Source organism: Nyctereutes procyonoides, unplaced genomic scaffold (genome assembly GCF_905146905.1).
Source record: "Nyctereutes procyonoides isolate TBG_1078 unplaced genomic scaffold, NYPRO_anot_genome, whole genome shotgun sequence".
In the NCBI taxonomy this organism is placed as follows: Eukaryota; Metazoa; Chordata; class Mammalia; order Carnivora; family Canidae; genus Nyctereutes; species Nyctereutes procyonoides.
The window spans coordinates 29219357-29240226 of record NW_026575133.1 but is presented as its reverse complement, the minus strand read 5'-3'; the positions used below and the strand labels follow the sequence as shown (position 1 = coordinate 29240226).

Sequence of the window (20870 nt, the reverse complement as noted above, 5' to 3'; positions counted from 1 at the left end):
AGACAACAGGTTCACATCTCCTGAGACCAGGTCAGTAGCCAGTTTCTTCTCTGTCCTTCCGGAAGAACCCTAGGCATTTACAAAAGTATATACATATGAATTTTCTTCCACCTGAATTGTACTATCTGGATATTTTTCATAATCATATTCATTGTAACACCGAAGTCGATATGCAAATACACCACCATTTATTCGAATACTCTTCTGTCATAAGCCACTTCAGTGGTCCCCAGCTGTTTTCTAATACAAAGATGCTGTGAGGAACGTCCTTGTTCATATATCAAGGCTCACATAGGAGAGTATGTGTGATTAGGGAATACAGGGGCCCCTGGGTGGCTGAGTCTGCTAAGCATCTGCCTTTGGCTCAGGTCATGATTTCAAGATCGAGTCCCTTGTTGGGCCTCTCTACTCAGCAAGGATTCTGCTTCTCTCTCCCCTCCCTGCTTCCTATCTCTGTCTCTCTGTCTCTCTCAAGTAAATAAATAAAAATCTTTTTTAAAAAAATAGAGAATACGAGTTGTTTTTTTTAATAGATGAACAATACGTGTGTGTGACTCATTTGGAAATAAGTTTTCATGTATGTAAGTGTGAGGGCACGTTATTGTTCCATTTACAGTAGCAAATATCTTAGTTACTTCTTATGTGATTAGGAAACTTTGATTTAATCCCTTAAGTAAACCGATGTCTAAAAATTATGGTTGATACCCTTAGAAGGCCAAGTAACAAAACAATCCAGCACAAAACTTCTGTGATCTGTTTAAAGTGATTTCATAATGCATGTAATATCTTTTTATTCCTCACTTAAAAGTCACAGTCTCTCAGAGCACCTGGGTGGCTCAGGGGTTGAGCATCTGCCTTTGGCTCAGGTCATGATCCCAGGGTCCTGGGATCGAGTCACGCATTGGGCTCCCCACAGGAAGCCTGCTTCTCCCTCTGCCTATGTGTGTGTGTCTCTCTCTGTGTCTCTCAGAATCAATAAATAAAATCTTTAAGAAATAAAAAATAAAATTAAATAAAAATCACAGTCTCTCAGAATTGCTTACACTCCAGGAAAAGTATTTTTCTCCCAACCTCTTTGAAAAGCTTTGTGACCTGCAACAGAATTTTAGCAGAAGGAAATGACTTCATTTTTCACCATGAAATCGGTGTATGTAATCCACAGAACATTATCACCTATGGAATAGTTTTTTATCCATCTAGTTTTTGCCTTGTATATATTTTCACTTTGCTCTTAGGAATTGAGGGAAAAATTGGTGATCATATATAACACAGCAGTGAGATACTAGGTCAATGCTCTTGGTAAACAAGATATAGGTAGCTATTTCTTATTTGTTGTTAAAGAAGGATAAAAAAAATTTAATGCTTGGTTCCTTGAAGCTTTGTCATGTTAGGAAAGGCTTTTATGTATTAAAAAAAAAAAAGTGCCTCTTTAATGGAAAATTAGGATCATACCAAGGCACTCTTTCTACCGAAATATCCCAAAGGTATGTGTAAACTATGTACATTTTATAAGAAAAACATAAATGGATATGAATTAATTTAAAAGAGTAAGATAAATCCTATTATGTACTCTAGAGCTTTGTGTGCACAAGGTGCATATTTGTGACTCTGAAAATACACCAAAAAAAAAAAAGAAGAAAAAAATTAACAACCACTCACGTTTAATTACCCCCGTGACAAACAGAGAAAGGAATCAGCAGCTTCAAATTGTAAAAAGGAACAAAGGTAGCGGCTTGACCTGGTGCATTCTGGCCACACCGAGGGCATTTCCTTCTTCGTACCGTCCAGCTAGCATTTCCCAAAGTAAGATCCGGTTAGCAGAGACGTGTGCGGAGGACCTCAGAGATGACTGCAGATGGGGATCCTGCAAGGTGGCCAGGTTTTACTTCATATGCAAATTGCATATTTATTTTCACGTATTAGAAAACAATTATTGATATGCCATTTGAGATTCTGTTACAACTACACTGATGTAAATGGTGTCCTGCTGATTAATACAGACACAATTAATTTAGATAAAATTGTCAAGGGCCTAGAGATGGTATTGTTAAAAATCCCGAGTGGAGTTGAAGTGACCAACTCAGCGCCACCCGCCAGCTGCTGCTCCGGCCTTTGTCTTAGATTTTGGTCTTGCTCTGTCCCTTCCTGTGAGGGCTTCTTGCCCCAGACTGGGTTCTAAGTGTGGTGGGCTCTGCAGCCCAAGCCCTGACGTCCCTTTCCTTGTCCCCTCTCCTGGTCATTGTCTGCCTTTATGCATCCATCTTCCTAGAGGGGTGCTAGGCCTCCTTGTCCCCCAACAAAGAGGTAAGGCTGTGTCCCTGTTATGCCCAGGAGACTCCCAAACCTCTTTGAGAAAGGTTCTGGATTTGGGGCAAGGTCACAGTTTCTACCTCCACAAACTCAAAATGAGTCAAAAGCAACTCCAATAACAAGACTTCTTCCCCTGAACTCTAGGCCTCAGGGTGTCTGACAACATTCGAGCCAACAAAATGCCAACAGTCTTCTGGGGTAGAAGTATAAGGGTGATGTCATTGCTGTGTTTTGCGGGGGGGGGGGTTGTTTAGTTTTGTTTTACAAGAACTTGAAGCTGAAAGGATAGAAGTTCTGGGCAAAGATGAGAGTCTATGAACTCAGGAGCAGAGCCTTAAGAAACACAACCAGCAGATGGAAACAGAGCAAGACAAGGTGACCGTGTTTGAGGCCCTGTGTCAGGTTATGCATGAGGTTGCAATTGTTCCAAATTAACGTGAACTTGAGCTAACTTGACTTAGGTGTTTTTGTCAGAGCTCTGTATGTGCTTCCCTTCCTGCATGCATTTGGAAAAAAATAAGACAGAAAGCCATCTAGCCAAAAACCAAAACTTGGAGAAGATACAACCAAGTAGGCCCAGATAAGGTGAGCAGGATGTCAGGGTGAATCACTCAAAATCTGCTAGAACAAACCAATGGTTGGACAGGCCTGTCCACTTTCAGCACTTTATGCTGAAAAGTCATTCCCCATTGCTTATGGGGGAAAAAGTGCCAAGGGAACTATGCAAACAAAGAACAAGAGGAGAGAAATACAGAGTAAACCCTCTTCAGGATGGAAAACACTCAATCCCATGAATAAAAGCAGTTTCCCCTGCATACACTGTGCTATGTAAGAACTGATAATAAAAAGAGTTTAATAAGGGGCGCCTGGGTGGGTCAGTGGTTGAGTGTCTGCCTTTGGCTCAGTGCATGATCCCAGGGTCCTGGGATTGAATCCTGCATTGGGCTCCCAGCAGGGAGCCTGCTTCTCCTTCTGCCTATGTCTCTGCATCTCTCTGTGTCTCTAACAAATGAATAAATTAAATCTTTTTTTAAAAAAAGAATTTAATAAAACAAAGGAGTAAAAGATAATAAAACAACAGAGATGTGTTGAAAAGGAAATTGCAGAGCAAAGAAAACAAATTAGAACTCCAAACCACACAATTTCAGATTTACATATTTCATACTTTTATATAAATTAGAAAAAAGACTTGGCTGAAAGACAAGTTATCATTATGGAGGGAAGTGGCAGTGCATCCAGAGGAAAAAGATAAACCACTAAACAATCAGAGAGAAATAGTGGGTCACAGATAACCCAACTCAACAACCAGTGGGCCTGCAGTATAAGATTTCAGCAAAGAGAGCCCACAGCTCATGGAAATGACACAGAAATATGTCTTTGCAATAAACTGAATGGGCAGAGTGAAAAGAGAACTCATGAATAAAAAGAAAAATAAAAAAAAATTATAGGGAACAATCTCTACAAAACATAACCAGGTTACCAGGTGATGAGATCTCACAAGTAGAGACTTGAAAGCTATGCTACTGGGACAAGTAAGTCCCAAAGAGAGGCAAGAAGTAAGGCTGACCTCAGGTTCTTCTACAACAGCTTTCAATGTCAAAGTACAATAGACCAATGTGCACAAAATTCTGAAGGGAAGACAATGTGGCAGTCATATTGTCATTTAAGAATAAAGCCTCCTTTGACCATGACAGAATAACAGGAACCAGACTGACTCTCCAGGCTTAAGAAATCAATAGAGGGATCCCTGGGTGGCGCAGCGGTTTGGCGCCTGCCTTTGGCCCAGGGCGCGATCCTGGAGACCCAGGATCGAGTCCCACATCGGGCTCCCAGTGCATGGAGCCTGCTTCTCCCTCTGCCTGTGTCTCTGCCTCTCTCTCTCTCTCTGTGTGTGACTATCATAAATAAATAAAAATTTTTTTTAAAAAAAGAAATCAATAGAACAGAAAATGTCTAGACACCAGACAGTGGGCAGCATAGGGCCGTGATTTCCAAGAGGAGAAAAAAAGAGAGGAGACTGATCACTGCCCCAGGTAGTTTCCAAGGAAGAAGAGGAAGACATAAATAGCCCAGAAAGAGGGGAATCAGAAATTGGGGAGGCAAAGGCAGCTAGAACTGGAGATATAGTACTGTGGAGAGTAAGCTGTGGAGGGATCCCTAGAATTTTTGGCTGAGCGCTGATCCACACCTGTGAGGTAGCTATGTAGGGCCAGCAAAAGACCCACTGGAAATCAGTGTGACAAACACTTCCTGGAACTTATACACAGCTAGGAAGAAAGACCTTGTGACAGAGAATCCAGAAAGAGACCCACACAAATGTGATCATCTGATTTTCAACAAAAACGCCAAGGCAATTCATTAGGAAATGAGCTGTTCGTGACATCAGACTTGAACAGTTGCACATCCACGTGTCTAAGGATGAGCCTTAGATCTTATTTCATACTATATACAAAAGGTAACTTAAAATACACAATAACCACCAATGTAAGAGTTGAAATGATAAAACATCTAGAAGAAAATGCAGGAGAAAAAAATCTTTGCAGTCTTTGGTTGGACAAAGATTTTCTAAATCTCCTATTTGAATCACAATTTGTAAAATAGAGATATAGGTAAATATGACTTCCCTAAAATTTAAATTGTTTTTCTCTTTGAAGAACAGTGTTAAGAAAATGAAAAGGTGGGATCCCTGGGTGGCGCAGTGGTTTGGCGCCTGCCTTTGGCCCAGGGCGCGATCCTGGAGAGCCGGGATCGAATCCCATGTCGGGCTCCCGGTGCATGGAGCCTGCTTCTCCCTCTGCCTGTGTCTCTGCCTCTCTCTCTCTCTCTGTGACTATCATAAACAATAAATAAAAATTTTAAAAAAATTAAAAAAAAAGAAAAAGAAAATGAAAAGGTGAGTCAGAGACGAGGAAAATAGTTGCAAAGCGTGTGTGTAATAAAGGACTTCCATGCAAAAAACATAAAAGAAAGAACCCATGGAACTCAACAAGAAGATGAGCCAAGCTAAGAAAATGGGCAAAAGGGGAAACTGGGTGTTGAGCGTCTGCCTTCAGCTCAGGTTGTGATCCCAAGGTCTTAGGATTGAGTCCCGCATCAGACTCCCTGCAGTGATCCTGCTTCTCCCTCTGTCTACATCTCTGCCTCTCTCTCTCTTTCTGTGTCTCCTATGAATAAATAAATAAATAAATAATCTTTTTTAAAAGTGGGCAAAAGATTTACATGGATACTTCACCAGAGGAAGTATACAAGTGGCAAATAAGCACATAAAAAGATGCCCAATTATTAATATTAGCAAAATGCAAATCAAAACCATAGTGAGACACTACAAAGCACTCAGTATAATGTAAAATTATAAGGGACTGATAACAACAAGTGTTGGAGAGGATATAGAGCAACTGGAACCCCCAAGCGCATTACTTGTGGGAATGCACTTGGCACATTCTGTTGGCTTCTTCTAAAGTTAAATCTATTTACCACATGTCCTGGCAATTTCTGTCCTATCTATTTATCTGAGAGAAAGGAAAGTAAATATTGACACAAAGACTTGTATGCAAATTTTCATAATAGCATATTCATAATAATTGATGACTTGAGTCTACCCAAGTGTCCACCAATGGCTGAATGGGTTAGCAAAATAAGGTGCATTTAGATGAACGTCAAAGCAAGCCAGATACAAAAGACTACATACTGGAACATATCATTTCTATGAAACTCTAGAAAAGGCAAAAATGTAGGGATCCAGAAAAGTAGACCATATAATCGTTGCATACATGAAATATATAGATGATGCAGTGTATATACAGGTGATTCAATATTACCCACAACAATGACAAAAATTAAAAACTTAATAGCCAGTCTTCTCTAGCTCTATAGAGGAGAAAGCTTTCTCATACATTGCTGGTGGGATCAGGAGTTGGAGACACATCTGAAGGCCAATTTGCATTTGGTATTAAAAAAATCCAAAAATGTCTATATGAACCAGCAGTTCTCCAGGAATTTATCTTGAGGCTATAATTAACAGTCTGTAATCAGGCAAGATTATATAGGAAAGAAAATAACAACACTCCGAATGTCCAAAATAGAACACCATTAAATGAATGACAAATCCATGAAATGGAATAGCATCAAATGACATGAAATGTTACAAACCTTAATAAAAGTGGCTTATAAGTTGACTTGCACAGAAAATATCAATAAAATCAAGGCGTAAATATTGTAAGACTATATTCTTTTATCAAAATTACCGAAAAGTAAAAATAGAAACAATACCATCATATAATTATTTTACAAATTTATTCCTCAATAAGGAAGAAACAAAGATTGCAATATCAAGACATCACATGTCTGTTTACAAAAGACTCTATGTAAAATCTGTGGGAGTTGGCCAAAGTCCTATGTTGAGACAAAATTCAGTTTTAAATAATTTCATTATTAATTCAACAACAAAATAATTAAGGAAATAAAACATTTATTTCAGAAAATCTAGAAAGAGAAAAACAAGTGTAAGGACAGAAATTCAATACTGACAAAAATGACTTTTAATGTTAAAATAGTAAACCCAGAAGAATGGAACATATGTAGAAAGGAGCAGAGAAAATGGAAATCGCTAGTTCGGGAGACACCCAGAGTCCTCATTGTCACCCTCCCCGGGGGACTGCGAGATAACCGTGTACCCTTACCCAGTACGTCACTTTTCCATTTTTAAGCAAGCTTGAGCTGGTTTGAATATGTAGACAGCCTTATGGCTTGGGAGTTGAGATACCAAATCCAGGAAGCACAATGTGTAAGACTGAAATATTTGACTAACTACATAGACTTTTTTAACTTTAGGCAGCAAAGCATCCACAAAGATGTACACAAAAGTCCTGCCAATATGTGAAATACAAACCACAAAATTAATATGTAGACTCACATATCCATACACATACACGTATACTTATCATGTGGAGTTGACACAGGTTAATACCCTTACTGTACAATCATATATAAAATAACATCTCTATGTAATAAATGAACCAACACTGTCAACAGACAAATGTCAACACACATTTGTGTAAACAAAAAAAAAAAAACAATGAACAATCAAAATGCAAATAGAAGTTAACCTTACTGCTCCTTTTTAAAAAAAATCATACCAACGACCTATTTCTCTTCTCATAGCTTGTGAAAGGCGAAAAGGATTAGTAATAGTGTGTGGTGATGGGGTTGTGGGAAAATGAGCCCTCTGCCCAAAGTGCTGTTGGCAGGTGTTTAAACTGGCTGAAACCTGCCGTGGGTCTACATGCACTTGTTGACTTAACAGTTTTATGTGTGAGAATTCATCACAAAGAAACACCTGGAAAGGCTAGCAAAATTGAACATAGAAGAGGCGTCATCGCACCGTGGATATAGCAGCGAAAAACTGGAAACAACTAAAATGTCCCACCAAAAAGATATGCGTGAGTAAATTATGATTACTTGGCACAATGGCAAACTTGATCAATTGGTGAAGAGTCCCATGACAAATTGATGAGATCTGTAATAGCGCATTTCAGAGCTGAACATAAAGTAGAACTTGATTTTAACGTGAAAGTAGACATAGACATAAAGACGTGGGGATGAAAGTCTCTGCCCATGTATGAACAGAATTACTTCTTTTAGGGTGAATTTTTAATTATATTTGCTTTCTTTATTTTTGTTAGTTCTATTTGATATCTTTTTTGTGTGAGCGTATCTAAAGTGCATATCATGAGACAAAATCATTTCACTCTGGAAAATAGGCTCAAAGGAAAAAACTACTGAAATTCTGTCCTATCCTTTAAAAATGTCGTCAAAACAAATATACTTAATCGGAAAAAATAAATTTTCCCAAGAATATACAATGCTGTAAAGATAAAGCATGCCCATTCAATTGCATAAAGGTGAGTGGTCAGATTGGTACAAATCTTTCTCATGTTGCTACACTTTCACCTTCAGTGCCTTGACTCATTTCCAGAAATCTGAGCCAGGAAATACCTAGTTATGACAAGGGTTATGTGGAAGGAGTACTAAAGACAAATAAAGATGGACCCTCTCAAGTTAGGATTTGAATAATGTACGACTATGATCTAGTTTGGGAGCGGAAATTTGAATGGTGCATCTCTCTAAGAAGGTCTAAAACTAAGGAGGCTGTCGACTTTGCTCTTTACATCCCCCAGCATCATCAGCAAAGGCTTAATCTTCTTCGTGTTCCTTTTTGAACTGTTGTTAGGGTCCCTCCCTTAACGGGTAAAGCAAGTCTAGGATGTTGGCTGCTAGCGTCCGCGACATTTGGGAAGGACAGGCCCTCGTGTTTTAGGGGTCCTGGCCCTGACGTGGTAGGCCGACCTTGCTTCGACGGCACGTGACAAAGAGTTATAGATTAACCGTGTGCTCAAGGAAGTCCTCAGGAAGACTGTGCCTGCTCCCTTGTTTCTGCTGGTTGGCTGTAACCGTAGCAACCCCTAACTCCAGACCAAAGTTCAGCCACTGTAAATCTTTACGACTATATTCATAGTCCAGTGTTCCTGGGGCATTTTGTCCCTCGAAGAGCAAGCTTTTATATTTTACAAGAAGCATTCATTCGACTCCATTTCTAAATACTGGACATCAAATGATAAGGCCCAAACATATTATAAGCAGACCGTTGCTTTCTTTTTTGACCTTAGGACCTCTACTTTCCCGAGAAGATGCCTACGACAAAGAAAATACTGATGTTCCTATCAAGCTTTTTAACAAGCTTTGGGGCCTTCATCGTAGTCTGCTCTATGCTCGGGACCCAAGAATGGGTCAGCAGCAGAATCGCTATCAGTGACTCTTCTTCAAACGGTAGTCTCATTATCACCTACGGACTCTTCCGTGGCAAGAGCCGTCAAGAATTCAGTCATGGACTCGAGGAATCAGACAAAGACTTTGGAGGTAAATGAGACATTAATTCTGAATGGGTACAGCGAGATTGCGTTAACTGGGTTAAGACTTATTGCATCCTCTACTGGGGCCAAATAACTGTTGAAAACTGATTTCCTTGTGAGCTCTGAGCTGGCTCATAGATATGAATATATATTTTAAATTTTGAAAATTCACCCACATTATTATTTTAGCTTCCTCACTCTGGGTGTGTCTATTAGCACCACCGTCTACATAATTCTGGCAGAGGCTGTGTTGAAGCGGTACTATCGAGTTTACTGACAAATAAATAAGTATATCCGGCCAGGATATGGTATCCAACATGGGAGGATAGTGGGAACAGTATTTTTCATTGTATTCACGGTGGATTTTTAGTTGGAGCAATAGCCTCTGGCCAGAACTTCATTAGTGGCATCTTGGTGAGGAAAAAAATGAAGTGGAAAATATGAGTGAGTCAAGCTCTCACTTCTAGATCTGCAGTTCGTTTCTTTAATCAACTTGAATTTGGATTTTAACCTCCAAAATATCTCATTGGTGTCAGACATGATATTAAATTTCTATTAATTGCATGTTTTATAGGAATTCCTAATTTTGTTTCCTGATTTCTTACATCATAATGCCCTCCTCTCTTAGGGAGTGGAACACAAAAATCCATTAAGAATGATAAACTGAATTTAGCTACTTATTTGACTTTCGAAGACTGAATATATACCATGATGCTCTCAACATTTAAAAGCAACATTTGTAAATTATTTAGCACCTTGAGTGGACTTTGCATTGAGGAGTGTTGCATGCAGGTAGACAGGCATTATGGGCTATGACTCAGGCATTAGGTGCTGACTTATAAATGTGGGTCATTTTCTACCTCATATAGATGTAATATTTAGTTTGAGTTTGAGCCTTAAGCCCTGAGCAACATAGTTGTATCTCCAAGTTATGAAATTTGTCCTTTTGACATTAGCAATAGCAAGGTCTCCTCCGGTGTTTTAGTGATGTTGCACACCTCCTCCAGCACCGGCCTCAGCGTCTCAGAAAGACAAGGAATATTCCCTTTGCAGCAACCAGAAACTAAGACTTTCAAACACACAGTCACACATTCAGTATGCGAATAGCATTTTCAAAACCAGAATGTGTACTAGTTCCTAAATCCCCAGACACATTGAAAAAATTTTAAATATGAGATAACAGCCGGTGATTTTTTTTGATTTTCATGCTGTCTGTTTGGAACCAGTCGGTTCCAAGCCGAGATCCATGGCTTCAGTGAGGGCCCTGATTACCTATGTCAGGAGAGCTCAGGGGAGGCAAGGGAGGTCCGGGCCTGGCTCTAAAGCCCGGGGTGAGGGCAGTGAGCACAACAGTGTGGAGTTAGCAGGGAGAGACATGGTCTTGGACGACCCCGAGGGCACAGGGCCAAGTGGGCACTGCAGCGCCATATGGCAGCATGAAGGAGGCACACTATTTGCATTTTTTTTGCCTGGCCCTCTACTTTTATTCTTTGTTACTGCAGAGCCACGTTCAACTTTCTGAAGTCACCACTCTCCCAGGGTCCAGGTGCTGTAGAAAATAAGCCACCCCCTAATCAGTAAGAGCACATCAGAGGTGCTCTGGCCACTGTCTATTGGGGGGCCCCCCAGAGCCCAGGGAGTCTTCACTGCTGATGGTTTTAGCAGTCACTGAATTTGGAACACTTGTAAGCAGTTCTGTAAGATAGGGGATAGTCACATAAGGAGGACGTATATCATGGTGTTCAGTTGCTGCAGACCCAGGCCTGTGTTCCCTGGAGAGCAGAATTGGAGGTACGGCTGCTGCCCTGCTGGTTTCTCAGGACTACACGGGGCTCAGCTCAAATCAGAAACCAATCTTTGGCAGTAAAATAAAATCCGTAAAAATGCCACTTCCCCTTCCCCAGCAGTGATACATTAACTTTTCCTTTTTTTTATTTTATTTTATTTTATTTTTTTCCTTTTAAGATGTGAACACTATCAGCTTCCTGGCCAGGATGAGATCACAATGAACATCTATCTCCAAAGGGTAGTTTGTATCGCAAAGCTCGGCTACGTTTCCGCACACTGTGCCAATTCTGGCTGTAGATTTTGAGATGACAGCACAGTATGAGGTGACAATGGCTGGTTTCAACAAGCCAAAAGAACTCGGCCACCAATAGGTCAACGGCTGGGGAAAATAATCGGTCAAACCTGCTAAGGAAACTCTCCCGCATGTGACTGGATTATTTAGCCAGCTCAGCTCGACCAGGAGATCTACTAGCTTCATCTAGTGGCCTCTCAATCTGTCCAATATCCAGATGTAAAGTTACAGCCCCTGTGTCTACCAGTAGACACTTTGCTTTTGCCAGCTCCTAAAGTTCTGGATATTGAATTTCAATCCAAAAACACTTCCCTGAGCAGCTGGTCTGGGAAGGAGGGGCTGGGATGCTGAGGGGCATTGCGCACTGCTCCTGGGCCTGGTGGGCTCGCCATAGCTTCTGTCTAGAGAAAGGCCCCCTTCAGTTGAATCAGGCAGTGCAGGTGACTATGAGAGTGACAGGGAGTTTCGCCCAGTCTGTTCCCCCCCACCCCACCCGCCAGTCCCTTTTCTCCACCCACCCCGTTTGTTCTGAGGGGACTCAAAATTGCACTATTGGCCCAAGATAAAAATAATTAGAACAGTAAATCTGCTGCAAAAAAAAAAAAATTCATTGCGAGGAGACAAAGGAGGCTGATTTCTTCCTTAGTACTCTTGCTTACCCACCCCCTCCCCCTATACACCTCTACTTTTTTGGAGGAGGAGCCACTGGTTTGTCCCCAGAGACATGACCACCCTGGGTGATGGAGTTGAACAGGGCAGGAAATGCACTCCCCCTGCTTCTCCGTGAGAGAACCCAGATACAGTTCTCAGAGGCTGGGCATGCCAACGGGGACTTCTTGGAAGACCTGGAAGGCCCAGCTGGTCAGGGGTGTACTGTGGCCCACGGGTTGAGGAGCCCACCAAGTCAGCCTCCCTGATGACCCAAGAGCTCGAGAGGAGGGTGGAGGCAGGTCGCACCCACCCACAAAGCCACTGGCTCTCCCCCAGGCTCTGAGAACTTATGGAAAACCAGAGCTAGGAAGACCATACAGCAAGAGGATCCTGAAGGGTTAAATCTCCACGCACAGAAAGCCCAATGTCCAGATGACCCATTTCTGTACGCAGTCCACCGCCCCCAGCACATTTCTGCGTCCCAGCTGTGGGAGCCATGGCCTCTTTCCTGAGGTTGCCAGAATCCGGGCAATTAGTTCCAATTGTGAGGTGGTTTTCCTGATTCCAACGCTTGGCCCTGAAAAGGAAGAGGAAAGAACGGAATGTATTTGCTACTTTTGTAGGCAGAGAGCAGCTGTCAGATGCTAGGGGGGGCTGGGGCGGGTGGGGGTTATTCTGCTTCATTCTTGCTAACTTTCCCTGAATTTCCAGCTTTCATTGTCTGAGTTCTGAGCCAGGAGGGGGCTGAGAGATACAGCTGTCATACCTGTGTGGCAGGAAACTCAGAGGCTGAAATAGAATTTTTAAAATACGGCAGTTTAAAATTAAGTTAAATTGTTACATTAATACAAAGAGAAGTATGAGTCAGTCGGCTCCAAATTGAAGCCCTTCTGAAAAATCATGTCTGTTAGATGTTACCAACAGTCAAAAACAAAGCCTAACCTCATTGTCACTTTCTGGTTTACTCTGAAAAAAGTGCAATGTTCACCATTTGCAAAGGAACATCCATTTATAGCTTTTAATAAGCGTCTGAGGCAGAAATATTCTCCAGGACACTCCAGGGATGACATTCTCCTCACACCAAAATGGCTATTTTCTAGTTAAGTATCCAAATTATTTCTTATTGGCTCCACACAGAGTTTATTCGGTCCCCGGCAAATTTCTGATGAGAGCTCCGAGCTTCCTCCTTGATGGGAGGGACAAACAGGGTGAGTGGAATGGGAAGCAATTCTTCCTCATGGTCACACTTGGAAATTCTGCAGCATCCCACCCTCCACCTCTGAACAGGTGTGTCCTACTTCCCATTTTTTATCTACTTCTACTCTGAGGTCATCATCCACTGGTTTCAAAACAGATACGTGCTGCATGAGATCCAGGAGGAGCCGCCGATCCCGGCGTCTCCAGGGCGACCCAAAGAGCTAGAGTCTCAGCCTGTGCTCAGACCCTTCGGAAAGACCCAGGCCAAGGGCTTCCCTGGTGCAGGTGGCACCCCGGGGACAGGTGGTCCATTGGACCTCAGCCATCCCCACCCAGGCAATAGGTGGGGACAGGCAGGACCACATTTTTCGTTTAACCTATGCCATGAGGGTTCTTCTGTGAGATGCATAACACAGAGGCCTGTGCTGAGGACTTGGGCCAGCCTGGGGGTCATTCATGAGCGGAAATTGTGAAACAGTCCAGTCCCCACTGGGTACAAGGAGATTGGACATGTGTGAGTTGAACTTTGCTCCCAGGCCCGCCTCTCTCTCCGAGGAGCAGAATGTTCTCTAACCAAGGGTGGTGAGGTCATCGGGGCCATGTCGCTGGGCTGATAGCTCCCTTTTTCTGGCCCCTGTGTTCTCGGGGTCCCCACGGATGTGTGGTCGTGCTTGCACGGGGCAGCATGCAAGTCTCTACTCCTCTTTCCACCAGTTTGGTTTCTGTAGTCTCTCAATGTCCACTGTCCAGCAACAGGAAATCTGTCTCCCTCCTAGCATACTGCTGACTTAAAAAAAAAAAAAAGAAAGAAAAGAAAAGAAAGAAAAAAATCAGAATTAACAATTTAGATGTTCAGAAGTGAAGAGAAGGAGAGAGGGGTGGTATCCGTTTGGGCAGAGAGAGCTGTGCCGCTCTGGCCAGCGTGTTTTGAGGCTTAGAGTCAGAGTCAATGTGTACAGAGCAGGGGCAGGCTGGTGGGAGCTTTGGAATCACGCCTTCCAAAGAACATTCTGGAGATGTGGGATGTTAATCACACGGGGGCTCACATCTCTCTTCAATGACCAGAGAGGAGCAAGTGGGTTCTGCGTTGCTCCGGAGGAAGCATTAGGACTACAGGCAGAGGTCGTAGAGATGCCCATTTGGGCACGACACAATTAAGAGCATTTATTTATTTATTATTTATTTATTTAGATGTGGGTGTTTTTTTTTTTAATATAAATTTTAGCTAGTTAACATGCAGAGCAGTGTTGGTTTCTGGAGTAGAATTCAGTGACTCATCACTTGCAGCCACCACCAGTGAAGAGCTTTTAAATAATGAAGGCGACAGGGCATGAAAAGGACCACCTTGCAAAGACAGGGCCCCCTGCTGCCAGGATGCAGGTCAGGAGCAGGCTTGGCTGCGCCTCCCCTGGTGCGCACCACATCCTGGGGCCCCCCTCTGGTTCCCAGGGACCCTGTTCTTTGAAGCACTCTGGTTCAGAGAGAGAGAGAGAGAGAGAGAGAGAGAGAGATGAGGAGCCCCTGGGCCTGAGAACAAGGGATGTCTTTCCTGGCTTTTCTGGTTTCTGTTCTTTCTTTCTTTCTTTTCTTTTTTTTTTAAAGATTTTATTTATTTATTCATGAGATACACAGAGAGAGACAGAGGCAGAGACAGGCAGAGGGAGAAGCAGGCCCCATGCAGGGAGCCCAACGTGGGACTCGATGCCAGGTCTCCAGGATCACGCCCTGGGCCGACGGTGACGCCTGGTTTCTGTTCTTTAAAGCTGTGGCCAGGCTGTGAGCGGTTCCCGATCTCTCCCAGGGCCTGAGAAACAGGAATGGAAAGAAGAAGGTTTTGACTTTCTCTTACCAGACCTCCCCACCCTGTCAGGGTTCTGGTAACTCACAATTCCCAAAGACTTTGTGAGCATATGACGATGAACCCCGAAATCCTCTCCCCAGGTTGCTTTTCCCATGTGTCATTGTGGCTCTCCACAGAACATCTTGGTAAACACTTTATTTAACGTGGTGGCGATCACCGAAGACCCCAAGACACACTGGCAGCCTTTGGAGATGTTTTATAAACGCGCGGCTGGGGTTTCGGGGAAGTGTGGGGACAGCCCCCGGTGTCTGGTCATTCTGTGTCGTAAACAAAGGCGCGCGCAGAGGAAACAGCTGCTTAGGGACCTCGGCTGGTGGCGGTTGGAGCAGGAGGATGTGGCAAAAGCAGGAACCCGTGGCCAACAGCGCAGGGCATCTGTGTTTCGTTGGGCACGAGTGCATACCCATGCCTGGAAGCTCCTTTGCACTTAAGAAATATGCACATTTTATAAAATGCTGTTAGAACCGAGAGGACTTGAGCTAGGGAAGAATTCTGGTGGTTCGCCCTGCGGTCACCTTCTGCGTTTGAGCCACACGGGCCCTGGGGGCCCCGGCTCCAAGGAAAGTGAAGTCGGGAAGTGTGGCCGACACCTCAGCTGTACACACGGCTGTCATTGCCTGTCTCTGGGCCATCTCTGGCTCCCCGCTACCCGGTCACCCCCATCAGCCCCTCACCCCCTCCTTCTGAGTAATGGGCTCACCTCAGAAATCTCAGGCTTGACCAGATCCTCTCTGTCACAGGTTTTCAGGGTGGCTCCCCATAAGTGTCCCCAAGTGGAAGCCCAGTAATGCTCAGAGCAAGGGACCCCCGCCCATGAGGAGCTGTGGCAATGCCCACTGGCAAGCATCTGAGGCCAGGATGCCCCGAGGAACGTTGTCCAGCCCTGTGGCAGCTTATCAAGGAGGGCGCCCTCTTTACTGGGGGAAATTACAATTGGGATGGCGAGGCGCTTATCCAAGCCCGGAGGCCACACACATTCAAGCAGGGAAGGCGGATCCTGGGGCCCCACCCCTTCCTGTCCCTGCCCCCCCGACACGTGTCTCCCGCCATCCCTAACCTTAGCACCTGACGGGTGCCTCCCACCATCCCTAACCCAAGCACCTGACGGGTGCCTCCCGCCATCCCTAACCCAAGCACCTGGCGGGTGCCTCCCACCATCCCTAACCCCGAGCACCTGGCAGGTGTCTCCCACCATCCCTAACCCGAGCACCTGGCAGGTGTCTCCCGCCATCCCTAACCCCGAGTGCAGAGGCCTGCCTGGCGGGGGGTGGGGGTAGCCTCGGGTCTAGGGGCCTTGGTGTTTGCTTTCTGTGCTCCGCGCTTACCGAACGCTGCTTTAGTTTTAGAGAAATTGAACACCTCTTCCCAAAAAACTCTGCACTTGGTGACGATCCTGTTCCTGGTCCTCAGCCTGTGCGCTTCGCTGCTCAGTTCGGGGCTCACGTTCTACAACAGCATCAGCAACCCCTACCAGACGTTCCTGGGACCAGTGGGGGTGTACACCTGGAGCGGGCTTGGTGGTGAGTGTCCCCGGGAACGCCTGGCGCTCCGCGGAGAGCTGGCCTCCGTGTCTCGTCTCTCCGCTGCTCGGGCACACGACGAACACACACAGGGTGTGAGCGAGAGCCGGGGAGATTAAGCAGACCTAGTCTGTGCCAAGTTGTGTGCAGGGGCCTGGGGGTTATTTGTGTAAGCCTACAGCATTTATTAAGCACCTCGGAAATGACATTGTTTTAAATGCACGGGTGGGCTGGGACACCTGGGGGGCTCAGCAGTTGAGTGTCTGCCTTCAGCCCAGGGCATGATCCTGGGGTCCCGGGATCGAGTCCCACATCGGGGTCCCCGCACGGAGCCTCACCTCCAAATAAGTCACTGTGGGCTAAAATCCACACATGACACAGCTGTATGGCTGCCCCACAGAGAACCACAAAGGTCACCCAGAGAATCTGAGGCCAACACCCTTCTTGTGGGTGACCTGTGAGCCCTGGGTGATTCTGTACGGTGTGGCCAGGTCGCTTTATCTGTTTATGGTAAAGGTCAGGGTGGGGCTGCATGCAGACGGGGAGCCGATCTGAGCGGCAGTCACAGTACGCGCGGCTCTCCCTGGGTCTCCGCGAGGCTCAGCGGCCACCGTGACTGCCCAGAGGCGTGGTCCAGTGGGGTCCCTCTGGCTCGCCAGGTGCCAGATTTCCTCTGCTCTCCCCACCCCCCATGAACACCTGCTCTTGAGAGCGGATCTGAAGAAGCCTGTCCTACCTGCGGGATGACTCTGGAGGTGGCTTCATGTTCCAGGGAGCACATTTCAACAGAGGCCAGGAACTTTCAAGCACAGGCAAGAGGGTTTGGATATTAAGGTGACAGGAAACCTGAAGGAGGACAGTGGGCAGCTTCCTCTTGTCTTTCCGTGAGGGGCCACCCTTGCCCAAGCCCGGGGCAGGTGGTGGGAAGAGATCCCCGGGGCTCTGTGCCGTGGCCGTCCGCAGGGCTGTGGCTCCCAGGGGAGGGGCGCCCTGACCGCTGACCGGAGCACTGTGGCCTTCTTCAAACTAACAGTTGAGGAGCTGCATGAGCTCACCCCAGATGGCACAGAGCAAGGGAAATCCATGCAACTCACTGCTCAAAAGGGGATTTTTAAAAAGAGGTTTATTTATTTATTCATGAGAAACACAGAGAGAGAGGCAGAGGCACAGGCAGAGGGAGAAGCAGGCTCCCTGCAGGGAGCCCGATGTGAGACTCCATCCCAGGACCCTGGGATCATGCCCTGAGCCGAAGGCAGATGCTCAACCTCTGAGCCACCCAGGTGCCCCTAAAGGGGATGCTTTTAAGGGTGCAATTCATAATCGTTAAGCCGGGCCAGCGGTGGGAACTGGGACTGCAGGTACGGCCACACGGCGGGCTCGCTCCTCGGCTCTGAGGACTTGGGGCCGGGCTGCTTTAGCATGTGTGGATGACACATGACTTGCCCTTTCCTTTCTTCCTGTGGTCTGATTACCTGGTGGTAAAAACAACCAACCTCCCCCCTCCCCGCTCCCGCCTCCAGCAATTGAATGGGCACCGGCTGTGGGCCAGTCACACGGTGTGCCCAGCTCTGGTCTCACAAAGGTACCAGCAGCTGAGCTGAGGACTTGGTTACAAACTCAGATACCTTCTCCCCAAAGCCAAGCTTCCTTCCCCCCCACTATTCGTAGGATGACCGTCACCCCAGTCGAACAAAAGGCAGGACCTCCCAGCACTCTTTACCAAGGCAAAAAAAAAAAAAAAAAAGGATTATTTTGATTTTTGCTCATATAATGAAGCAGCTAAAGAAAGCGGTGGCCTCAGGTACAGCTGGATTCAGGCTCTCGGCCTCCACCCTCGGAGCTCTGATTCCTCTCAGTGCTTGTCTCCTGATTTTGCCAGTGCTCTCTCTGGCGTTAGGCAGGGGGCTGGTCCCCTCGGAGGCAGGATGGCTGCCAGCAACCCCAGGAGAAAGGACTTCTTTCCCCCCAAATCTCTAGCTAGAATTGTCCTTCCCATCCCTGGAGCAATCTCCGTGGCCCCCAGTGGGGTTGAACTCCCTGGCTGACCACCTGGTGGCTGGGACACCCGACCCCTCAGAGCTGGGGCTGGGGAATCAGGTGCCTGTACCAAAGCAGGATTGGATGTGGGGCCTCAGGGACAAGCCGGGACCACGTCGCCGCTCGACAGCCTGCAGGGCTCAAGGCCCATTGCTTCATAAACTCTGTTTCTGCAAGGCTGGAGTTTCCAGCTCTTTGTCCCCACGACTGAGTATAAGCTGACTTTGCAAGTGGCAGAGGCCGATGCATGTTTGTGGAGGAAAACATGAAAAACGCAGGGCGGGCGGCCTTCCCCTCAATCCCCACCTACCTGTAACAACAAAGTATGGTCTGCCAGGGAGAGAGCTGTGCGGCATTCCTTTCCCGGCTTGGGGCAAGTTCTAACACAGAGAAGAGGCTGTTGGGGGGCAGAGAAATGTAGGGAGACGTCGATGTGTAAGAAGGAGGTCTGCAGTTAGCAGGGGTCGCAGGGAGATGTGTGTGGTGTCGGGCTTCACGTCTATCCTCTGAACGCCCCCCCTGCCCATGGCCTCTTGATCCCAGGGCCCTGTGAAGCCAGATTTTCCCCGAGTGTGCCTCTGAGGACTCCCGATTTTCCTCACATGTGCATTGAGCGTGCAGCACGTAGTGAAAACCCTGATGATGTGAGGCTTGGCCCGCACACAGCTTTTATGCACAAAGATGCCACTGACACCCTTGCTTCGGGTCATCTTGGCAGGAGCCTTGGTCACCTTGGTCAGGCTGGCTCCAAGGGCTCTGGAGCCAGAGGGAAGTGCCGCAAATCCCCATTCAGGTTGACTTGGAACAAGCTCCCCGTGGCTGCAGGGAAGAGGAAGTGGGCTCCCTAGCAAGGTTCTGAAGGAACAGGAGCAGACTGTGCTTTGAGGGAAACAACAGCAGCATCATAGCCTCCCAGGCGGCTCCCGTGCCCTCCAACCCCAGCTGCCCTTTGCCCCACAGCGGTCTGGGGTGGCCTGACCCTGACCACAGGGGATATCACTGTAGATGGAGAAAATGTTGGAGCCTGAGACGACTTTGCAGATTGTCTGTCCCAACACATGTGATCCTCAGCCCAGGAACCCAGAGAGCAGAAAGTGATGGGGCAGGTTGCATGGCCTGATGCGGACAGGCCAGGCCTGGAGACAGCCTCCTGAGCCTTCGGGAGCTCCCCCCTCCTGCCACGGGGCCCCCTATATCCCTCTCTAAATCCCCTGCTCCAGAGCCCAGGAGAAGCAGTCAGGGAGAGGCATCTCCTTCGTGTAGGGGCTCAGGTCAGCACTTGTCTGCGGCGGCCCCTCCCAACTGATATCAAAGCCGAGCACGTCCCACTGCAGAGAAAAGTGCAACCCTGTGTTCACCTACTCCTTTGTGACTAAGCTTTTATAAGAAATTTCACAAGAACGTAATGAAGGATAATTAAGGAGTGTGAGACGCATAGAGCATCAGAGGAGGGGGCTCTCGTATGCACACATTATTGAGAAGCAGAACCATCATGCTGAGGATGAAAGTCCGTCATCAAGGTCAAAGCTCTCCTCACACCAAAGCCCTGGAGTCAGGGCATTTGGAGGATTGGGAAAAGTCCCTGGGCGTGGGCTACAGCCTGGACACGTTGACCCCAGAATGTCTGTTGAGTGCTGTGCAAATGTTCACAGACATGTACAGCCCTCCCCTCCATCACTCTTAGAACGTTCCATCCGCTCAGAGAGAACCCGATGCCCTCTGGCCATGGTCGCCTCCCCAATTCCCAGCCCAGCCCCGTTCCAACCAACCCCAAGTCTACCCTTTGCCTTGGTCAGGCTGATCCCCTTTGGAAGGTGAGGCATGAGGCCCAGAGAAGCACATGTGCGGGGCCGTGTAGCTGGAGCCCTGGAACCCGGCTCGCTCTAACTCCAGAACTCTGTTCTCCACCTGGGCCAACGTGACTTTCCAAAGTGAATACCAAGACACACTCTCCAGGGGAGGATGTTGTGAAGAATTAAAAAAAAAAAAAAAAAAGGACGAGAACACAATGATTGAATTCTCTTCCCACACGAGTTTAGTGAGGAGACCCTTCCTGGCTACACGCCACCTTCCACTGTCAGCAGGATGCAAGTCCGGGCTCTGAGGTGGTGTCTGCAGCTCTGCGGGGACGTGGCCTCCTCAGCGGGCAGTGCTCAGGATGCTCAGAGCAGCTCGCATCGGCCAGGACCTGTCTCGTGGCCCCCGCGGCTCTGAGCTCACTGCCCCCTGTGTGTCTTCATGTAGCCTGGTCTCTTCTGTTTGCAATGCTCTGAACTTTCAGTACTTGTCATCCATCCACTCCTCTC

At 46.7% G+C, this 20870-nt stretch overlaps 1 protein-coding gene across 5 annotated transcripts in view; it reads left to right on the top strand.

The window, feature by feature from the left end:
• Positions 1–20870, top strand: part of CLRN3 (clarin 3) — a 45424-nt gene that overhangs the window by 4927 nt on the left and 19627 nt on the right. The window contains exons 2-3 of one of the 5 annotated variants that reach the window (XM_055299971.1): positions 8976–9225; positions 16348–16527. In XM_055299971.1, the coding sequence (XP_055155946.1) occupies positions 8997–9225; positions 16348–16527 (409 nt within the window). In that variant the 5' untranslated portion in view covers positions 8976–8996. Of the gene's footprint in view, positions 1–8858; positions 9226–16347; positions 16528–20870 lie in introns of those variants that run through there. The other 4 variants (XM_055299970.1, XM_055299964.1, XM_055299963.1 and 1 more) reach the window with 4 other exon arrangements.